The following is a 20,191-nucleotide window of genomic DNA, read 5'->3' as shown; positions in this document are numbered from 1 at the left end:
TTACATGTCGCTTTGTCAAAGTGAAACACATGGACCATTGCAGGTTTTTAAACCGTGGGTTTACTCATCCATCCTGACCTGCGGCGGCTGTGGTGATGAAATAAAATGAAAAATGAAAATCGCTTATTGTCACAAGTAGGCTTCAAATGAAGTTACTGTGAAAAGCCCCTAGTCGCCACATTCGGGCGCCTGTTCGGGGAGGCTGTTACGGGGAATTGAACCGTGCTGCTGGCCTGCCTTGGTCTGCTTTCAAAGCCAGCGACTTAGCGCTGTGCTAAACAGGCCAGCTCAAGAGAAGATTCTAGAAGGGACACCGAAAGATCAGTCGTGGGCTGCACCAGAGCCCGCCTATCATCCCATGACTTATGGGTGGCTAAATGTCAGAGGTCAATTAAGCAAGGGTCTTGTCTCCATGATCACTCGGATGGGTTCACCAGCATTGGTGATTCCAATGAGACAGTCCCCTTCTTTCCACGGACCTCGGTGCAGCGGGGCTATCGCCACCTATTGGTTGCTGCCCTTTCGGAGATGGCATACTCCAGCTTGGCTCAGGAGGCTTCCCAATGGGATGAACACAATTACCTTTGACTTTCAGAAGGTTCAGCACAGCACCAGCCACTCACTCCTACATCCAGCCAGTAATCCGGTCCAGCCAGCCATGGAGGGGAGGAGGGGTGAGGGGGGTGGGGGGGCACCTTTCTCCCGCACACGATCCAACCTCACCAACCACCCCATCAAACCACCAACCCGACTAGCCTTCCCGCCAAGCGCTCAGTCGTACAGCTCACTGCTCAGCTCCCGTAATCCTGGAAATTCTGCCCTCACAGCTCTGAGGGTGGGGGCAGAGGGGAGGGGGTTACCTACACCATGCAGACTGCAGCGGTTCGAGAGCGCCTCCTCAAGGGGCCATTAGGCGATGGGCAGTAAATGCTGGCCCAGCTCGCGATGCCCATGAACAAATATGAATTATCATAGATTATCATAGAATTTACAGTGCAGAAGGAGGCCATTCAGCCCATCAAGTCTGCACCGGCTCTTGGAAAGAGCACCCTACCCAAGGTCAACACCTCCACCCTGTAACCCCACCCAACACCAAGGGCAATTTTGGACACTAAGGGCAATTTATCATGGCCAATCCACCTAACCTGCACATCTTTGGACTGTGGAAGGAAACCGGAGCACCCGGAGGAAACCCACGCACACACGGAGAGGATGTGCAGACTCCGCACAACAGTGACCCAAGCTGGAATCGAGCCTGGGATCCTGGAGCTGCGAAGCAACTGTGTTAACCACTATGCTACCGTTCTGCCCAGGGAAAGGCCGAGCAGCTAATGCGTCAATCCGTTGACCAGGCCGTCCATTTCCACCAGACACCTTGTCGATTAACCAGCTCGGACCTCTGGCCAAACAGACCACCCAGACCTGCGAGCCTATTCCACCTTTAAAGGTGACCATGCCCGAGTTCCAACTGACCAGCCTGCCTGGTTAACAAGGCTGCCATTGCCTATTCAACTGAGGGTGGGGGGGGGTCATCAACCCACCCAGCCAACTAGCCCACCCCTGCGGTCTGCCACCACACGCAATGATCCAGCCCCCTGCCTCCTCCCCTCCCCCTCAATAAAGAAGCCACTCAACCAATTTACAACAAATCTAACCCCCATCCCCGTGTCTTCCACCCCCATACCCAGCCCCTCGCCCCCCCACATGGCACATTAAATAAGTCCGCATCAGGGAAGTAAAGAAACGTGTTTGTAAAGACAGGTGCGGCCTATAGCAGGCAACCTGTGATGCTTTGCATCTTATGTCAGTGGTGAATCTCAAGGAACATCCTGGAATTCATTGCGTCCGTTCCTCTGAAATTATGTGTGCAAAAAAAACAATAAAATCACGATTTCAACTTGCTACGACCTTCCGATGAATGACCCTAGCCCTTCCGAGTTCCAGCCCTCTCTCTCTCTCTGGCAAGCTGAACCCTTGTTTTTGCAGCTGTGCAGCTTGAGTGAGAAGCTCGGTTTGCATTGACCAATGAATCATAGATTCATAGAATTTATAGTGCAGAAGGAGACCATTTGGCCCATCAAGTCTGCACCGGCTCTTGGAAAGAGCACCCTACCCAAGCCCATACCTCCACCCTATCCCCATAACCCAGTAACCCCACACAACACTAAGGGCAATTTTGAACACTAAGGGCAATTTAGCATGGCCAATCCACCTAACCTGCACATCTTTGGACTGTGGGAGGAAACCGGAGCACCCGGAGGAAACCCACGCAGACACGGGGAGAACGTGCAGACTCCGCACAGACAGTGACCCAAGCCATTGAATCGAACCTGGGACCCTGGAGCTGTGAAGCAATCGTGCTAAACACTATGCTACCGTGCTTGATTCTTCTGCCAGAGGAAATCGTTTCTCTGCATCCCGGTTATCGAATTCTCTCAGCATTTCAAACAGCTCGATCCAATCACCTGTCATTCTGCTAGACTCAAGGGAACGCAGGCCAGGTTAAAGAAACCGGCTTTCATCATTTAACCTCCTATTTTCCCAAGGTGGGGTGGTGGTGGGGTTGGGGGTTAGTGAAGAGCGAAGCGAATCGCATTTCTGTGGGTGAGGGGGGGGGGGGGGGGGGGTTGAGGAATCACACAGAGACTAGGCTGGGCGAGGACGGCGAGTTGGTCTGGCGAGCTGGCTGGTTCCTGAACCAAGTGGATTTTGTTCACACATCCAGTAGTTTCGCTGTCATTATTGACCGGCAGGAGCATTTAGTTCCAGGTGTAACTGTTAAACTCCTCCAGCTACCTTGGCAAAGCATTAGCTTTAATTTACTAGTCCAATAACATTACCCCCATGCAGCCATCCCCCAGTTAACTTATTGGCAGGAAACTGGCTACAGCACAAATGGAGACAGGACATCTCCCCACCGGCATTCTTTCGGTGCAGAATGTGGCAATTTGCCATGCTCCATCCTGGTGATGGGTTGGAAACTGCACGCCCACAAGGCAGGTTTTCCCCCCGCACCTACCCCCGTCACAGGAACGTAGGAGCAGGATGAGGGCATTCAGCCCCTCGAGCGTGCTCTGCCATTCAGTACCATGGCAGCTGATTGGACACTTCCATGCCTGTTACACCCACTATCCCCATAACCCCTGACATCATTGTCAATCAAAACCCTATCGATCTCTGCTTTAAACTGACTAAATGACTGAGCTTCCACAGTCCTCTGGGGTAGAGAATTCCAAAGGTTCACAACCCTCTGTGTAAATAAAAATGTTCCTATTCTCGGCTTTGCACCTACTTTGAAATGAAGTCCCTGGCTGTAACTCGGAATTTGAAGCACATTCCTTAATTCGGTCAGGGGCTGGTAACTCAGCTAAATTCGGATACATATTGTGGCATAAGGCAGGATCTCGACCTCCTCCAGCAGCCCCCAACGCGGCCCCCTCCCTCCGCCACTCCCCTCACCACCGACCATCCCTCCTCCCCTGGCAGGTTTCCTCTCGCTCCTGTGCTAGGCTAGGTCAGTGCTCCTGCAGCTCTTGGAGCGTCTAAAGTTTCCCGTCTTGTGTTTGCAGAGTAGTGCCTCCGCGCGCACACAACCCCCGAGTGAGGGAAGAATGTGATCTGTGTGCACTGCAGTCAGAGTTTCACACTCTCCTGACTCACCCAGGGCACCCTCTGAACCACCGGCAGCAAGTTAGCTGGGAGCTGGGCCAGACTCTGCAGTACACTCCATCCATTCATTCCCTCGCATACCTCTGCCTGCAAGGATCCCGCTTTCTGCTGCTCGCTCCAGCACTACATAGTTCTTTCCCTATGAAGGCACGTGTGTTCCTCCGCCCAGCTCCGACCCGTTTCCAAATTCTGAGGTTCACGTCTGATTCGCTTTGCTCTCAATCGGGGTTCCGACGCAGCGCTCCAGGACGCTTCTGCTCAATCCTGCGACGAATCACTCTTCAAATCCATCCTCCCGCACCCCATCTCACCCCAAAGAATTGATCAGCAACATCCCTTCACAAGGACAGTGGGTTCCTGTAACCCGGTCACGAGGAGTCTCCCTGCGGCCTCACTGCGAGCAGGGCCCCCGAGCAAGAAATTGTTAACGCACACACACTGGGGCTGTTTAGCACAGGGCTAAATCGCTGGCTTTGAAAGCAGGCCAGCAACGTGGTTCAATTCCCGTACCAGTCTCCCCGAACAGGCGCTGGAATGGGGCGACTAGGGGCTTTTCAGAGTAACTTCATTGAAGCCTACTTGTGACAAGAAGTGATTTTCATTTCAATGCCCTCGAACTATGAGGCAACGACGGTGGCCAAAGTTGGCAAGGCGGTTTATTTTTTAATTCCAACTCCATTCACGAGGTGTGGGGCATCGCTGGCTGGGTCCCAATTGCCCCCTTGAACGGAGTGGCAATTTCGGAGGGCATTTGAGTTGCATCGCTGTGGGTGCAGAGTCACATGTAGGTCATGCCAGGGAAGGTGAACCGGATGGGGTTTCTGACGACATTCGACAATGGTTTCATGGTCAAGCTTTGACTTCCAGATTTATTTACATCAAATTCAAATGTCATCATCCGCCTTAGTTGGATTCGAAACCAGGTACCCCATAGCATTACCCTGACTCTTTGGATTACACCATGCCGCCACCTCTCCAGGTTTGGAAGGGTGGGGGGGGGGGGGGGGGGTTGTTCAGGTGGAAGGACCAGCCCATTGTCCACGAGAGACAGTGTCCCCATCCATATGGGAGCTGTAGTCTGGGAAATGCTCCACCTTCTGGCCATTGCTGGCATTTCAGCCTTTCTCAGGAAACTAGCCACACATCAGGGAGCGGTGGAATAATGGTTTGGAGGGAACAAGGAGAAGGAGGCAACTGGACGATGGTGGGATGCCCATTCTGGGGGTCCGTAGCTTTGACCCAATTCCCATCCAATACTGCCACTCACAATTGGTTAAACCTGTCCATCAAATGTTAGTAAATTCACAATTTTAAAAATGTATTCTTCCATGGGATGTGAGGCCAGTATTTGTTCCCCATGTCTAATTACTCTTGAACATGATGGTAGCTCGCTCGGCCATTCCGGAGTCACATGTAGGCCAGGCCAGGGTAAGGGCAGCAGACTTCCTTTCCTGAAGTGACATAAGTGAGCAAGATGGGGTTTGATGCAACAAATCGATAATGGTCACCTTTACTGAGACGAGCTTTATAATTCCAAATTTAATTTCCACCAGCTGCCATGGTGGGATTTGCATCCACCAGAAGTGGGCCAATGGGTTACTCGCCCAGTGGCATTACCGCTCGGCCACCATCTCCCGGTAAATATGATCTGTAAGAAACAAACGGGGGGGGGGGGGGGGGGAACCCTATTGCTATCGACTGAACCATGGGAAAGAACGACGCAATGATTCCTTTCAGAACCAAAGGTCATGCCCAATACATCCAGGCCCACTGAGGGAGGCTTATCCTTAGTGCCGCCCCCATCACCCTTGCACTTTGACCCCAGAACCTAACCTTGGGACATGAGGGATGAAGGGGAGAGGCCATCTGCCCAAGAACGCTGGTGTTGAGCTAGGCCTCCATAACAGTTGCCTGCCCTGGTGGTTGGTGGTGGTGGTGGTGAGGGGTGGGGGGGTTGCCAAATGGATGGGGTCAGGGCAGGGAGGGGGGGCTGCTTGGAGGGATGCATTAACCGGGACCCCTGCGGGAATAATGTGCCCCAAGCCAGTCCCATAAATTGCATTGATATAAGCATCTTGAACACATGTGCTACACAGGGATATCGTAAAATCATCCACATGAGGTGATAAGGTCAGGTGACGAAAAAAAACATGGTCAAGCTTTTGAGGGGTGTCTTACAGAGAGAAAGGGAGGTGGGGAGGTGGAGAGACTCAGGTAGGGAGTTCAAGCTGGGGCTGGTTAAGCACAGTGGGCTAAACAGCTGGCTTATAATGCAGGACAAGGCCAGCAGCACGGGTTCAATTCCCGTACCGGCCTCCCCGAACAGTCGCTGGAATGTGGCTTTTCACAGGAACTTCATTGAAGCCGACTTGTGACAATAAGCGATTATTATTATTATCAAGAGTTTGGGACGCAGATAACTTAAGGCGCAGCCACCGGTGGCAAGACTGATTAAAATGGAGGCCAGAATTCAATGAGTGCAATGAAGGCCTTGGTGCAGTGGTATTGTCACTGGCGCTTCGTGAGCCAGGGACTGGGGACGCGGGTTCGAATCCCACTCCCAGCAGCTGCGGGAATTTGAATCCAATAGAAATCTCAAATCAAAAGTCAATTGATCACCAGAAAACTATCATTGATTGTCGTAAAAACCCATCCGGTTCACCAATGCCCTTTTAGGGAAGGAAATCTGCCATCCTTACCCCGGTCTGGCCTACATGTGACTCCAGACCCACAGCAATGCGGTTGACTCTTCAATGCCCCTCTCTGAAATGGCCGAGCGAGACCCTCAGTACAAGGGCAACGCGCCACATCCCTATGAAAGAATAAAGAAAAAATATAGATCTGTGTCTTGGAGGGTTGTGGGGCTGGAGGGTATTCTGGAGCTAGGGAAGGGGGGATGATGAATTTAAAGCAATAGGTTAGGCAAACTGTCGGGGGGTGGGTGGGCCGGGGGGGGGTGGGGTGGAGGGATATCAATGGTGGCCAGCAGTGCCACGTCTGCACTGGACTGTTCTCACCCTTTCGAGAAAAGAAGGCCCATTTCAGTGACACAACCTGAAACGCGTCCCTTATGTGTTTGTTTTGGGTTTTGTTTTCTTAAAACATTCCCTCCCTCCCTCCCCTCGACCGCAGGACTTGCCTTCTGACTGGCCCCATTCATCCTCACTTCCTGACCAATCGAGGGGCTGCGCCAAACACATTGGACAAGAGGCCCTTTCATCGATAATGTGGAGCATTGCACAGTCCCAGGCTGCCTGCCCAAGGAGCTCAGTGTTGAACGAAGAGAGCGAGAGACAGAGAGAGACAGAACAAGGAAGAGCTGGAGGGGTTCACTCTCAATGAAACCTCCATCCTGCGATAGAACCCCCAGCCCTCCTGACAACACCCCTCCCCCCCCCCCCACCCCAAAACATACATCATCTGCGCACCCAACTACTGGGAATTAACCAGTCACACAGCCACATTGGCCCCTATCAAACCTTCTCTGTATTAGCCCAGAGGTGCATGATACCTCATAAGAATGGAGCCTTTGAAGGATTCATGAACATCAGCACCTTGTTCTCCCAGCCCATGTGAGTGCCAACCAGTACTCGACCACTGGGGAGTATCCTGTCGGGTTCATATCAATGGTTAGCTGGTCACTGTCGCCTCTCCCGCGGTTCTTTTGAAAAGGGGGTTACGTTGCAGGGTTTTCGTTTCAACTTGGAAGGAATGTCAAGGCCGAACTCTTCCCCCCCCCACCCAACCACTACCACCTCCTCCCCACCCAACCCCAGCCTCTTTACACTGCAGGCTCATTGAATTCCAGGGTGGGGTGTCCCGAAACTTAGCCCTCTTTCCCTGGCTCTAATACAGTGGGGAATAGAATACGGAAAGGGGAGAAGACCATTCAGCCCTTCGAGCCTGCTCAGTCATTCAATAAGAGCCTGGCTGGTCTGCTTGAGAACCTGTGGGAACGGGAGTTGTTAGGCGTTCACTCTTGCTTACACATCGGCCTACTGCAAAAGGGATGGGATCTGAGATCTGGTTTATACCTGGCCACCCAATACACCCCCATCACTCTTGCACCACCTCACACAAGCATCTCAGTAGTTAAGGTTTGAGAGTCAGGGAGCTATCACAGTCTCATAGACTCCAAGGTACAATCTTCTGGCATTGGGAGCACTGTCGACGAGGGCAGAGCTCCCCCAGAGGTTTTCATCTGAATCCACCTCATCCCGTTTCTCTCCAACCCACCGCCCTCACAGAGCTCTCCCCACCAGCTGTTTCCCTTTCTCTCCCAGTTGCTCCTGCCCCCTCTTTCCAAGCCTCCCTGGCGCTCCTGTGAAGATTGGAGGATTAGTTAGTGATGGGGTGAGGGGGCAGTCCTGTTGCTTGAGGGGGAACAAGGTTGAGATGGTGGGAGACCCAATTCTCGGGGCTGGGGGGGAAAGATCCGAAAAGACACTGGGAGTGCTGTCCATGAACAGCCGGGTGGAGGAGCTCTCACTCCCTCTCCACCAGCGGCTGAATCAATAAAGCTTCCTGCATTAAGAGGGGCCAGTACTTCGTCCCTCACTCTCCCCCCCCCCCCCCCCCAACAGGAGACCAGAATTACCGCAAATTCACAGATCACTGACACTGGGGGTTACACCTTTCGTTTCCAGTCACTGGGTGGGGTGGATGAGCAAACTTAAAGTCAGCGAGTTACTCAATCCATTCCAGCCCAGATCCTTTTGGGGGAAAGCTACTTCCTCCCATTTAATGGCAACAGATGCAAGGGAGATGGTGACTGCTAGACGACTGATACTTCCCAGCCCTCGGGTGGCTGGACAGGGATGTCTCAACACCCCCTCATCACCCCAACTCTCGACTATCTAGCAAAGCACAGTGTGACATGTTCCTCTGCCCTAGGGTCAATCTGGAAATCAGCAAGGAGTTTACACAAACCATTAAAATATTTCAACACATATACACACCCAAAATATATAAATCTACACACATTCAAAAATATGTACACCCAATATATGCAAACATATACACACATTCATAAATGTATACAGAACTCAAATATATATATATATGCACACAAATATATATATATATATACACACACACATTCATCAAATGTATACATATATACTTACAAATATGCACACATTCACCACATTTACAAATATTTATCCACATCCACACACAAATGTATATAATCCTCGACATCTTTAAAGGACTGAAAGATTCACAAGACTCGAGGTTAACCGCATCCTGCCCGCCCTGGAGTCTTGACCGGACTTCAAAGAATCTGACAAGGAGGCCATTCAGCCCATCGTGACTGCCCCCCCCTCTCCTCTTTCCCCCCCCCCCCCCCCCCCCTCCTCTTCCCCCACACTCCCTGCCCGCAACAACACACCAGCACTCCCCTCACAGTCCTGCAGAGGTCGCTTTTGCAAAGGTACACAATCCGTTTTATTTCTCTCTCTGGCAATTAAAATTGGCCTCTTAGACTGAAATACCTTTCACGTATTGGTGCTTTATTTTTAAAAGGGGGAGGGGGGGGGTCTGGAATCTCGCAGCACACACAACCCCGCCCGGGGTAGAACAAATAACAGAAGCTGCTGGAAAGGAGAGTGTGGGGAATGCAGTTGGAATGTCTCTCAGACACAACACACACTGGAGTGTCTTGTGAACGATTTGGCGTTTGGGTCAATCAGTGAAACTGGAGTTGGGTCAACAACTGAGAGGAGTGTGTGTGTGTGTGTGTTGGGAGTGAGGAAAGAGTAGTTAGAGGAGAAATACTCCGCTGGTGCTTTCTCTGCTATCCTTGGAGTCTGTTTGCCAAGAGAGGGTGAGAGAATCTCCCAAAGAATAATACTTCATATCCAGTTGTGGAAGTAGCTGTGAAGTAGCACAAACTTCTTCCAAGGTCCGGGCAGGCAGGATCCTAAGGTGTGTGTGGGGATAAATATTCCATTGCGACCCAATGGGCAACGTGGCCGCCTCAGCCCTTTTAGCTCACATACCACCCCACCCAAATCGGAGCGGAGTCCGTGATAAAGCGAGTGTGGTCTCGGCGGCGGCGGCAACGGTGGATCTTTCGTTAGTAATTGAGCCGTTTCCCCCGCTCGTCGCCCATCCCAGTGTCTATTTGCTCATGGTGACATCTGTCAATGCGGTGCACATTCCCTACCCTTGAGAGAGAGGAAATACTGACTGATAGTCCTAGTCAACAAGAGAAGTCATTGGTCCCACTTGAGCGTGGCATGAGAGTGGACAATGGTTGGTTTGGCATGATGATGGTTCATCCATTCAGCAATAGACACTGAGCTCTGCGTGTATGAGAGGGACCACAATGGTCCATTACAGGGTCTAGCCTAAAAGTCCTGTGCCACTCCGCACAACCTTTTGACACTCTGCCGGTTTCGGTACCCTTGCCCATGCACAAAGGCGCTGTCGCCGAGATGGCCCATTGATTGGAGGTGGTCACATTGGATTCGGGGGTCCTCAAACCTTGGCCATGCCAGTCCCCTGGCAGTACTCGCTGCCAGGACCTCAAATACAGTTCAGTTCTCTCATCCCACACACACAACCCAACCTCTATGCCCTTCGCCCGTTCCATTCATTCCCTCTCGAGGCTCTGCACACCCCCATTCTCCAGGGTATTGGGTGAGAAAAGACATCATGCGGCCGGGGTGGGGGGGGGGGGGGGCGGGGTGGAGGTGGGTTGCAATGAAGTGACTGCAGCAAAGCGCCGAGGTGAGGGAGCGGTTGGCAACCAATAGATGGCGTCTCCCTCTCTTCCCATTCCCACCACCCCAGCCCCCACCGCCAGGCTTGTGACGAGAGCCCGTCTGGAACCGCATTCCCCTTTACCCCTGCTGGAGACAAGGTATCGTTGGCAGGAGGGGCTCAAGGAGCTGTGTGTGTGTGTGTGTGTGTGTGTGAGAGAGAGAGTCCCTCACGTCCCATTACCTCCCACTTTCTAACAAGTCCCATTGAAGGTTGAGAGAGAGAAAAAGAGGCTTTGACAGACAGGGTTGCTCTGATTGACACCTCTACCATTAACAATCCTTCACCCCACACACAGACACACACACCGAGTTCCCAACCTGCCCCCACCCCTCAACAAGGCCACTCACCCCCTTTGCAAATCAGGATCAAATTCACATTTGAAGGGGGGGAAAGTATTCAAAAAAAACCCAGAATAAGTTATTTTTCCCATGGCAACAAGTTTGCGACGAGTGTCAGACTCCCTGGTCTCGACTTTTTTTAATACTTATTCTAACACACACAAGAGGTGACATTAACTCTCACAATTAGTCTCTTATTTGCTTTTGACCACACATTGTGGTCTCGTTTAAACCCGACACCGTCCCGCAATCTCAAACTTGTCTGACAATTGTAACCTTCTCTCCGAGCCAGTCAGCAGACACGACCATGCCAACCTTGATCTTTTCTGATTCTCTCCCTCCCCAAACACACACACAATATAAATAAAACTCAGCTGGGAAGCAGCCTTCTCGTTCGTTTTCTTCCACCTTCTTACCTGCCCGGACGGCCGGAGATTGCCACAGGAGAAGGAGTAGCGTCCAAGTGAAAACCGATAAACTGGCGCCCCCCCACATCCAGCTTCTCCCCCGGCTCGGGGGGCTCGGCAAATCCATGGTGCCCCTGGTCCCCAGCAGGAAAACCGGCTGGATGGTCTCGAATTTTTAAAAACAAATCAGCTCAGGCTGGAGGGTGACAGGTCGAATTTGGTGGGGGAGGGGGGTTATTTGATGGGGAGGGAGAGAGAGGGGGGGGGGGGGGGGGGGATGGAGAAGGGAGGCCAGCAGAGGGAGGATTGGGGAGGAAGGTAGATGTGACTGAGGAGGGAGGAGAGGAAAGAGGTGGTTAAGATTGGAGGAGGAGGGGGAAGAGAGAGAGAGGGGGTGAGACCTGCAGCGAGGATTGAAAGAGAGTGGTCTTTTTTTGAAATATCCCGTCTTCAGTCCAGTCTATAACTCCATATACTGCCTTTGCAATGAAAGTTGTACTTGTCTTGATGCAGTGGGATGAGGACAGGAGGTCTCTCTCTCTCTTGGTTGGTGCCTTTTTTTTAAAGCTGTAACGTTCCCGGGGGCTTGCCTCTTTTTTTCAGTTTGACCCCTTCCTTGTCTCCGGCTCTCAGACTCTGGAAGTGATGGTTGTTGCTGCTGAATCAAACCTTGCCCCCCCACTTTTTCCTCTGGCTGTGCAGGTTCCGCCACTCACTGCCTCCAGTTGACACATGCACAGTGCTGCAAACTCCAGCACTTGCTTCCTTCCACACCTCCGCCGCCGCCACTGGCAGCCAATGGCAGCGCGGCGGTCCGTCCCCCCCCCATTCTCCCTCCCAGTCGCCGTCCCCGCCCCGCGGCTCACCTGCAGCGCCCTGGGCGGGGCCGCCCGGCGCCTTCCCCGCTCACCATTGGCCGAGAGAGGCTCCTCCCTCATCCCCCCCTCTAGCCAATGACACGAGGCACGGCGGCAGGGATTCCGTGACGTCAGAATGGAGACGTCACAATGGACATTCTATGATTTTTTAAATATCCCGTCTTCCCTCTTTGAAATATTCCCCTCCCCCGACCAATCAGGAGCTGACCCGGCAACTTGAAACAACAAGGCGACGTCAGCCGCCTCAAGGAAATCCCCAAATGTGGGTCAGAGCAGAGACCCGGGCACAAGGAGAGGCAGGGGTTATACTACAAAGATGTATACACACACACACAGCTAGATACAGGGTTATACATACAGAGAGCCAGACAAAAATCTATGCACACTCACACATAGCTAGACATAGGGCTATACATACAGAGGGTCAGACACAGGGGCTGATACACACAGAGCGAGATATAAGGCTATACATACAGAGCTAGACACGGGGATGTATACACATGCACAAACACAGCTGGAAATAGGTATATATAAACACACAGAGCCATACACAGGTGTTTATACATAGATACATAGAACATAAAGTGCAGAAGAAGGCCATTCTGCCCATTGAGTCTGCACCGACCCATTTAAGCCCTCACCTCCACCCTATCCCCATAACCCAATAATCCCTCCTCACCTTTCTGGACACTAAGGGCAATTTAGCATGACCAATCCACCTAACCTGCACGTCTTTGGACTGTGGGAGGAAACCGGAGCACCCGGAGGAAACCCACACAGACACAGGGAGAACGTGCAGACTCCGCACAGACAGTGACCCAACGGAGAATCGAACCTGGGTCCCTGGCGCTGTGAGGCCACGGTGTTAGCCACATGTGCTACCGTGCTGCCCATTGTGCTACCATGCTGCCCATATACATGCAGAGATACAGATACAGGGGTGTATGCACACTCACATGCAGAGCTAGATATAGGGCTACACATGCAGACCCAGACACAGGGCTGTATATATACATGCACCACATATACACCTAGAGCTAGATATTGGAGTATCAATAGAGAGAGCCAGGCACAGGATCATGCACATGCATATACCTACACACACACACACACACACGGCTAGACAGAGGGGTACACATACAGAGCAAGACATGGCTGTATACACACTCACACAGATCTCCATATAGCAGTATACAGAGATAAAGAGAGCCAGATACTGAAGGGTACATAGATACACACACCTAGATATAACAGAAAGCCAGTTACAGAGGATATAAACACAGGGAGAGCCAAGACCAGGGCGTGTACACATGGATAGACAAACTCAGTTGGTCTAAACACAGAGAGCCAGAGGGAATATACACAAGGGGATACATGAGCCTGATACAGAGATACACACTCGAGAATTAGCTACTGGACATGCACACACACATAGGGCCAGACACCACACAGATTTAGACAGATGACAAACCCAGTCAGCTTTGGTCTAGACAGACAGACACAGATTGATCCAGACACCATTAGACAGACAGATCCAGGCATATCGACAGACACACAGATAGATCCAGACAAAGATAGATGCACACATAGGTCCAGACATGTTTACACATATGAATGGACCCAAATACAATGACATATACACTATACACATACACATACACATGTACATATACAGATGGACCCAAGTACAGCTACGTATACATATATAGACCCACACATAGCTGCAGGATACACAGGTAGACCCAGACAAAACTGCGTGTACCCAGATACAGCTAAATATAACGAAGCATGGGGGCACAATGGTTAGCACAGCTGCCTCACAGTGCCAGGGACCCGTGGTTTAATTCCCGCCTCGGGTCTCTGTGTGGAGTTTGTACGTTCTCCCCTGTGCCTGCATGTGTTTCCTCCGAGTGCTGCGGTTTCCTCCCACAGTCCAAAGATGTGCAGGTTAGTTACATTGGTCATGCTAAATTGCCCCTAGTGTACAAATATGTGCAGGTTAGGTTTTCATAGATTAGCATCATAGAATTGACAGTACAGAAGGACACCATTCAGCCCATCGAGTCTGCACCGGCTCTTGGAAAGAGCACCTTACCCAAGGTCAACACCTCCACCCTATCCCCATAACCCAGTAACCCCACCCAACACAAAGGGCAATTTTGGACACTAAGGGCAATTTATCATGGCCAATCCACCTAACCTGCACATCTTTGGACTGTGGGAGGAAACCGGAGCACCAGGAGGAAACCCACGCAGACACGGGGAGGATGTGCAGACTCCGCACAGACAGTGACCCAAGCCGGAATCGAACCTGGGACCCTGGAGCTGTGAAGCAATTGTGCTACCCACAATGCTACCGTGCTTCTCCTTATGGGCATAGTGTGGGATGGGCAGGAAATTAGGCCTGGGTAGAGTGCTCTTTCAGAGGTTTGGTGCCGACTCGATGAGCCGTATGCCCCCTTTTATGATTCTACGATAGACATAAACCCAAACACAGCTATATAAGCAGACAGAGCTGCATATACACACACAGACCCAGACACAGCTGCATATATACACACACACAGACCCAGGCGTAGCTACTTATGTACAGATTGTAATATGAATATGAAAATAAACAACCAAACACTTTCATAATAGGGACTATTATGTGAATAGTCCCTTTCACATAACCAGACCATCTGATAATGATGTATGGCCAATAAAGTCATTTTTCAGTGGAGTAATTGTTGTAATTTAAGGAGTGCTGTGGCCAATTTTCACATAGAAAACACCCACAAGCCACAATGGAATAAATGACCTGATAATCCATTGTAGTATCATTAATTCAAAGATAGATCATGGGGTTACATTTCCAATCTGCTGGGACCGTCCCAGAATCTACAGAATTTTGCAAGGTTACAACCAAAGCATCCGCTATCTCTGTAGCTACTTCAGACCCGAGGGTGCCGACCATCAGGTCCCCAGGATTGATTAACTTTTAATCCCATTAGTTTTCCTAGTAATTTTTCACTTGTGATTCAGATTGTTTTAAATTCTTTCCTCCCTTTTGGCTCTTGATTTTCTACAGTTTGTGGCATGCATTTCATGTCTTCTACTGTGGAAACGGATAGAACATAGTTCTTAAAATCCTTGCCATTTCCCTGTTTCCCATTGTTAAATCCCCTGTCTCATTTGCTAAGGGACCAATTCTCACTTTAGCTACTCTTTTCCTTTATACTGTCTGTTTGTATAAGACCATAAAACAGAGGAGCAGAATTAGGCTATTCGGCCCATCGAGTCTGTCCGCCGTTCAATCATGGCTGATATTTTTCTCATCCCCAATCTCCTGCCTTCTCCCCATAACCCTGACCCCTTATTAATCAAGAATTTATCTAACTCTTAAAGGCACTCAATGACTTGGCCCCCACTGCCTTCTGTGGCAAAGAGTTGCACAGATTCACCACCTTCTGGCTGAAGAAATTCCTCCTCATCTCAGTTACAAAGGATCATCTCTTCAGCCTGAGGCTGTGCCATCTGGTTCTAGTTTCTCCTACTAGTGCAAACATTCTCTCTGTGTCCACTCTATCTAGGCTTCTCAGTATCCTGTAAGTTTCAATAATATCCCATATTTCTTGGTTTCATCTCAGACTCCAATTTCTCCCTCCTTATTATATTTTTAGTCATCCTTTGCTGGTTTCTAAAATGTTTTCAATCATCTAGCCTCCCACTAATCTTTGCCGTACTGTACTATCTTCTTTCAATTTGATGCCGTCCTTGACTTCCTTCGTTAGCCAGGGACGGTATATCCTTCTCCGAGAGTCTTTCTTAATGGAATATATATTTATTGAGAGTGATGAAGTAGCTACATAAACGTCTGGCACTGCTTCTCTACTATCTTACCTCTTAACCTATTTTCCCATTCCACTTTAGCCAACCCTGTCTTCATTCCCTTGTAATTGCCTTCAATTAAATTTACGACTCTAGTTTCAGACCCACATTTATTACTCTCAAACATGGATGTGAAATTCTAACATGTTATGATCAGTCATTGTACAGGACCAGATCTAAGATCACTTGATCCCTAGTTGGTTACAAAAAAAACTGAGGAGCGGATCAGGGTGTTGCAGAGGGTTCAGTCCCTTTGCGATGCTGAAAGTGGGGAGGGGATGGGAAGATGTGATTGACGGAGACATCATGCTGGAGATGACGGAAATGGAGAGGATGAGCCATTGAATATGGAGACTGGTGAGGTGGAAGGTGAGGACAAGGAGAACTCTATCATGGCTCTTAGAGGGAGGTGAAGGATTGAGGAGTAGGATATGCACGGTTGCTGGCCCTGTCAACAATAGTGATGTTGGGATGGCCTTCTCTTGAGCGCTGGAACAAGCATCCTTAGGGGTTATATAATTATGACTTCAGAGATAGCTTTAAACTAAATATGGGGAGGGGGGTGGTTGTAAGGAATGGGCAGATATGTGGCAGATCAAGTTCAATACGGAGAAGTGTGAGGTGAGGTAGGAAGAACATGGAGAGACAATATAAAATAGTGGGTAAAATTCTTAAAGGTGAACAGGAGCAGTGGGACCTGAGTGTATATGTGCATAGATCATTGACAGGTGGAGACATCAGTTGATAAAGCATATAGTGTCCTGGGCTTTATTAATAGAGGCATAGAGTACAAGAGCAAGGAGGTTATACTGAACTTATACAATACACTAGTTAGACCTCAACTGGAGGGTTGTGTACAGTTCCGGGCACCACACAATAGGAAGGATGTGAACATATTGGAGAGAGTGCTGGCTCCGTCAATCACATCTTCCCATCCCCGTGTAGACCAGACCAGGTAAGGATGGCATTAAGGGCATCAATGAACAAGATGAAATTTTACGGCCACTGGCCATCATTAGACTTCTTAAAATTCCAGAGTTTTGTATTGGACTCAAATTTCACTGGTGGGATTTGAACCCAGGTCCCCACACCATTGCCACTGGCCTCACGATTACTGGTCCAGTGACAATACCACTACGCCAGTGCTGCCCCTCATCCAGTCTAAATTGTTGTTCCCTTTATTTTTATCTTGCGTAGCTTTCCTGATGAGTACAAGTGACTTGGGGGGGGGACCTCCAAGTGGCGGGGTTCCCAGGTCTCTGCTGCTCTTGTCCTTCTAGGTGGTAGTGGTTGTGGGTTTGGAAGGTGCTGTCGAAGGAACCTTGGTGAGTTACTGCAGTGCACCTTGTTCGTCGGTGGTGGAGGGTATGAATGTTTGTGGAAGGAGGAGCAATCAAGCGTCGCTGCTTTGTCCTGGATGGTGTTGTTGGAGCTGGACTCATCCAGGCAAGTGGAGAGTATTCCAATTTCACTCCTGACTTGTGCCTTGTAGATGGTGGACAGGCCTGGGAGGGTCAGGAGGTGATTTCCTCGCCGTACGATTTCTAGCCTTTGACCTGCCCTGGTAGCCACAGTATTAATATGGCTAGTCCAGTTCAGTTTCTCATCAATGGTGGATTCAGCGCTGGTAATGCCATTGAATGTCAAGGCGTGGTGGTTAGATCCTCTCTTGTAGGAGATGATCATTGCCTGACACTTCTGTGGCGTGAATGTAATTTGCCACTTGTCAGCCCAAGCCTGGATATTGTCCAGGTCTTGCTGCATTTGGACATGGACTGCTTCATTATCTGAGGAGTCGCAAATGGTGCTGAACATTGTGCAGTCATCTGCAAACATCCCCAATTCTGACCTTATTATGGGAGGGAGGTCATTGATGAAGCAGCTGAAGATGGTTGGGCTGAGGGCACTACCCTGAGGAACTCCTGCAGTGCTGTCCTGGAGCTGAGATGATTTACCTCCAACTACCACAATCATCTTCCTTTGTGCCAGGTATGTGGCAGGGTCTTCCCCGATTTCATACCCCTATTACTATCCAGCACCTCCCTCAGCCCCACGGTGCACTTGTCTTAAAGTCACATGTCCATTAATCATCCATCGATCCAAAATATAATGGCAAAAATAAAAGAAAGGGGGATGTAAGGGAATAAACAGGATGGACATTTACAGTATCGCCTGAACAAATTTACAACGTTTCTCATCAGAGTGTTCGATATGTGTTAATGGCATCTGGTGATAAGAAGCAGAAAATCTTTCTGGCAGATTGGTGGCGCAGTGGTTAGCACTGCTGCCTCATGGTGCCGAGGACCTGGGTTCAGTCTCTGCCCCAGACCACTGTCTGTGTGGAGTTTTCAAATTCTCCTTGTGCCTGCGTGGATCTCACGCAGAGTAAGTGGACTGGCTACGCTAAAGTATCCCTTAATTGGAATAAATAAATAAATAAATAAATCGCAGAAAATCTTCAAATGGCCAATTTGTTCATCGTACTTGGCAACAGACAAAAGGTGCAGGCGGCTTCTATGAAGAGGCTCGGAGAACATATTAATGATAGAAGTAAAATTTGTCAAAGTGCGAGGCGACAGTGCCGAGCCCTGTGGTTAAAGCATCCATTAGCACGTGATTCTCTTTTCAATGAGGTAGTTGCCAGGGTTCTAAATTAAGGAATCGGACAAAGATTGAAATATTTTCATTCAAGGTTTTGTAGATCTAGCAGATAGATTTTGAGCGGAATTTTCTGGTCCAATACCCTGCCTGCAACAGTAGTGGACTCGCCAAGCATTGGATAGACATGTGGATGATAAGGGAATAGTGTAGATGGGCTTTAGAGTGGTTTCACAGGTCGGCGCAACATCGAGGGCCGAAGGGCCTGTACTGCGCTGTAATGTTACATGTTCTCTGTTCTATGTGTCCTATCAGCCTGTGGCGGGATATTCCGGTATCACTGAAGTCCCCCCACCCGCAGCCCACTGCCACACCCCCGACGCTGTTGCGGATTCACCAATGGTGGCCTGGGTGAGGAATGCAAATTGCTATCGACTTCGGCGGGAACGGAAGCTCCCATCACCGGCCAGCAGTGAGCTGCCTCTGCTGCAAGAAAACCAGCGGTGCGGAGGGTGTGAGCTGGAGAATTCCCCCTTTGTCTTTTGACAATTATATGCTGCAAGAAAAAAAAATGGGTTAATGTGGACAAACTATGGCTATGTACCAGATTTGGGACACTAAGCGAAGTGTGTACATACAAACAAGATTGCCCCTTAGTGTCCAGGGATGTGTGGGTTAGGTGAACTTTCAGGGGATACGGTGGGAGCCTGGGTAGGGTGCGCTTTAAAGTATAGAATTGATGGGCTGAATGGCCCCCTTCTGAATTCTAGGGTGGGGGCCTGCGTAGTGTTCTTTTAGAGGGTCGGTCTAGACTCGATGGGCTGAATGGCCCCCTTCTACACTGTAGATTTCTCTGAACAAGGAATAGGAGTGGGCCATTCGGCCCCTCGAGCCTGCTCCGACATTTAATAAGATTGTGGCTGATCAGATCACCACCGCAAATCAGCATCTAGCCTACCCCCCACTGCCACACCCTTTGATAACCTGTCACTCCCCCTTGCTCAATAAGATTCTATCCACCTCCACCTCAAAAAATATTCAAAGGCTCCACCTCTGTTGACTTTTCAGGAAGAGAGTTCCAGAGAATCTGACTGATAATGCGGGAGGAAATTGCCAATGGTGAGTTCCGAAACATGTGTGAAAATGTGGACACGAATAACGCAGCCGAACGTGCTTCCAACTTTAAACCCTGCCAAAGGATTCATGCAGAATATAGGGAGTTAGGAAGAGAAGCTGGATCTCTGCACGGTAGCACAGAGGTTAGTATTTGTTATAACCTGCCTGCTTACCATTGGCTGGGGACTAATGACAATCCCACAATCCTGTGGGAGTATGAGCTTCCCCAATGAGGGGGGCGGAGAAACCATTAGTAAACTCCATGTATAAATAAAGCTGGCCAGTTCAGGAACCAGCAGGAAGGAGTGTGCAGCAAGGGAAGTTGCTGCTGCTGTTTTATATATATATATGTTATTGTAAATAAATGTTATTACTTTGTATCCTTAAAACTCGTGCTGGATTCTTCGTGGCCCTCACAAAAGTACTGTTGCTTCACAGCGACACGGACTCGGCTTGGGTCACAGTCTGTGCGGAATCTGCACGTTCTCCCCATGTCTGCATTGATTTTCTCCGGTTTCCTCCCACAAGTCCCGAAAGACGTGCTGTT

At 49.9% G+C, this 20,191-nt stretch overlaps 1 protein-coding gene across 6 annotated transcripts in view; it reads right to left on the bottom strand.

Moving 5' to 3' along the window:
- Window positions 1-11,976, bottom strand: part of LOC140390254 (collagen alpha-1(V) chain-like) — a 409,209-nt gene extending 397,233 nt beyond the window's left edge. For 4 of the 6 annotated variants that reach the window (XM_072475255.1, XM_072475253.1, XM_072475258.1 and 1 more), the window contains exon 1: window positions 11,192-11,975. In XM_072475255.1, coding sequence (XP_072331356.1) covers window positions 11,192-11,309 — 118 coding nt within the window. In that variant the 5' untranslated portion in view covers window positions 11,310-11,975. Of the gene's footprint in view, window positions 1-11,191 lie in introns of all 6 variants that reach the window. The other 2 variants (XM_072475252.1, XM_072475254.1) reach the window with 1 other exon arrangement.
- Between the last annotated feature and the right edge of the window lie 8,215 nt (window positions 11,977-20,191).

This window comes from Scyliorhinus torazame, chromosome 14 (genome assembly GCF_047496885.1).
Source record: "Scyliorhinus torazame isolate Kashiwa2021f chromosome 14, sScyTor2.1, whole genome shotgun sequence".
NCBI classification, from domain to species: Eukaryota; Metazoa; Chordata; class Chondrichthyes; order Carcharhiniformes; family Scyliorhinidae; genus Scyliorhinus; species Scyliorhinus torazame.
This window is presented reverse-complemented; position numbering and strand designations above follow the sequence as displayed.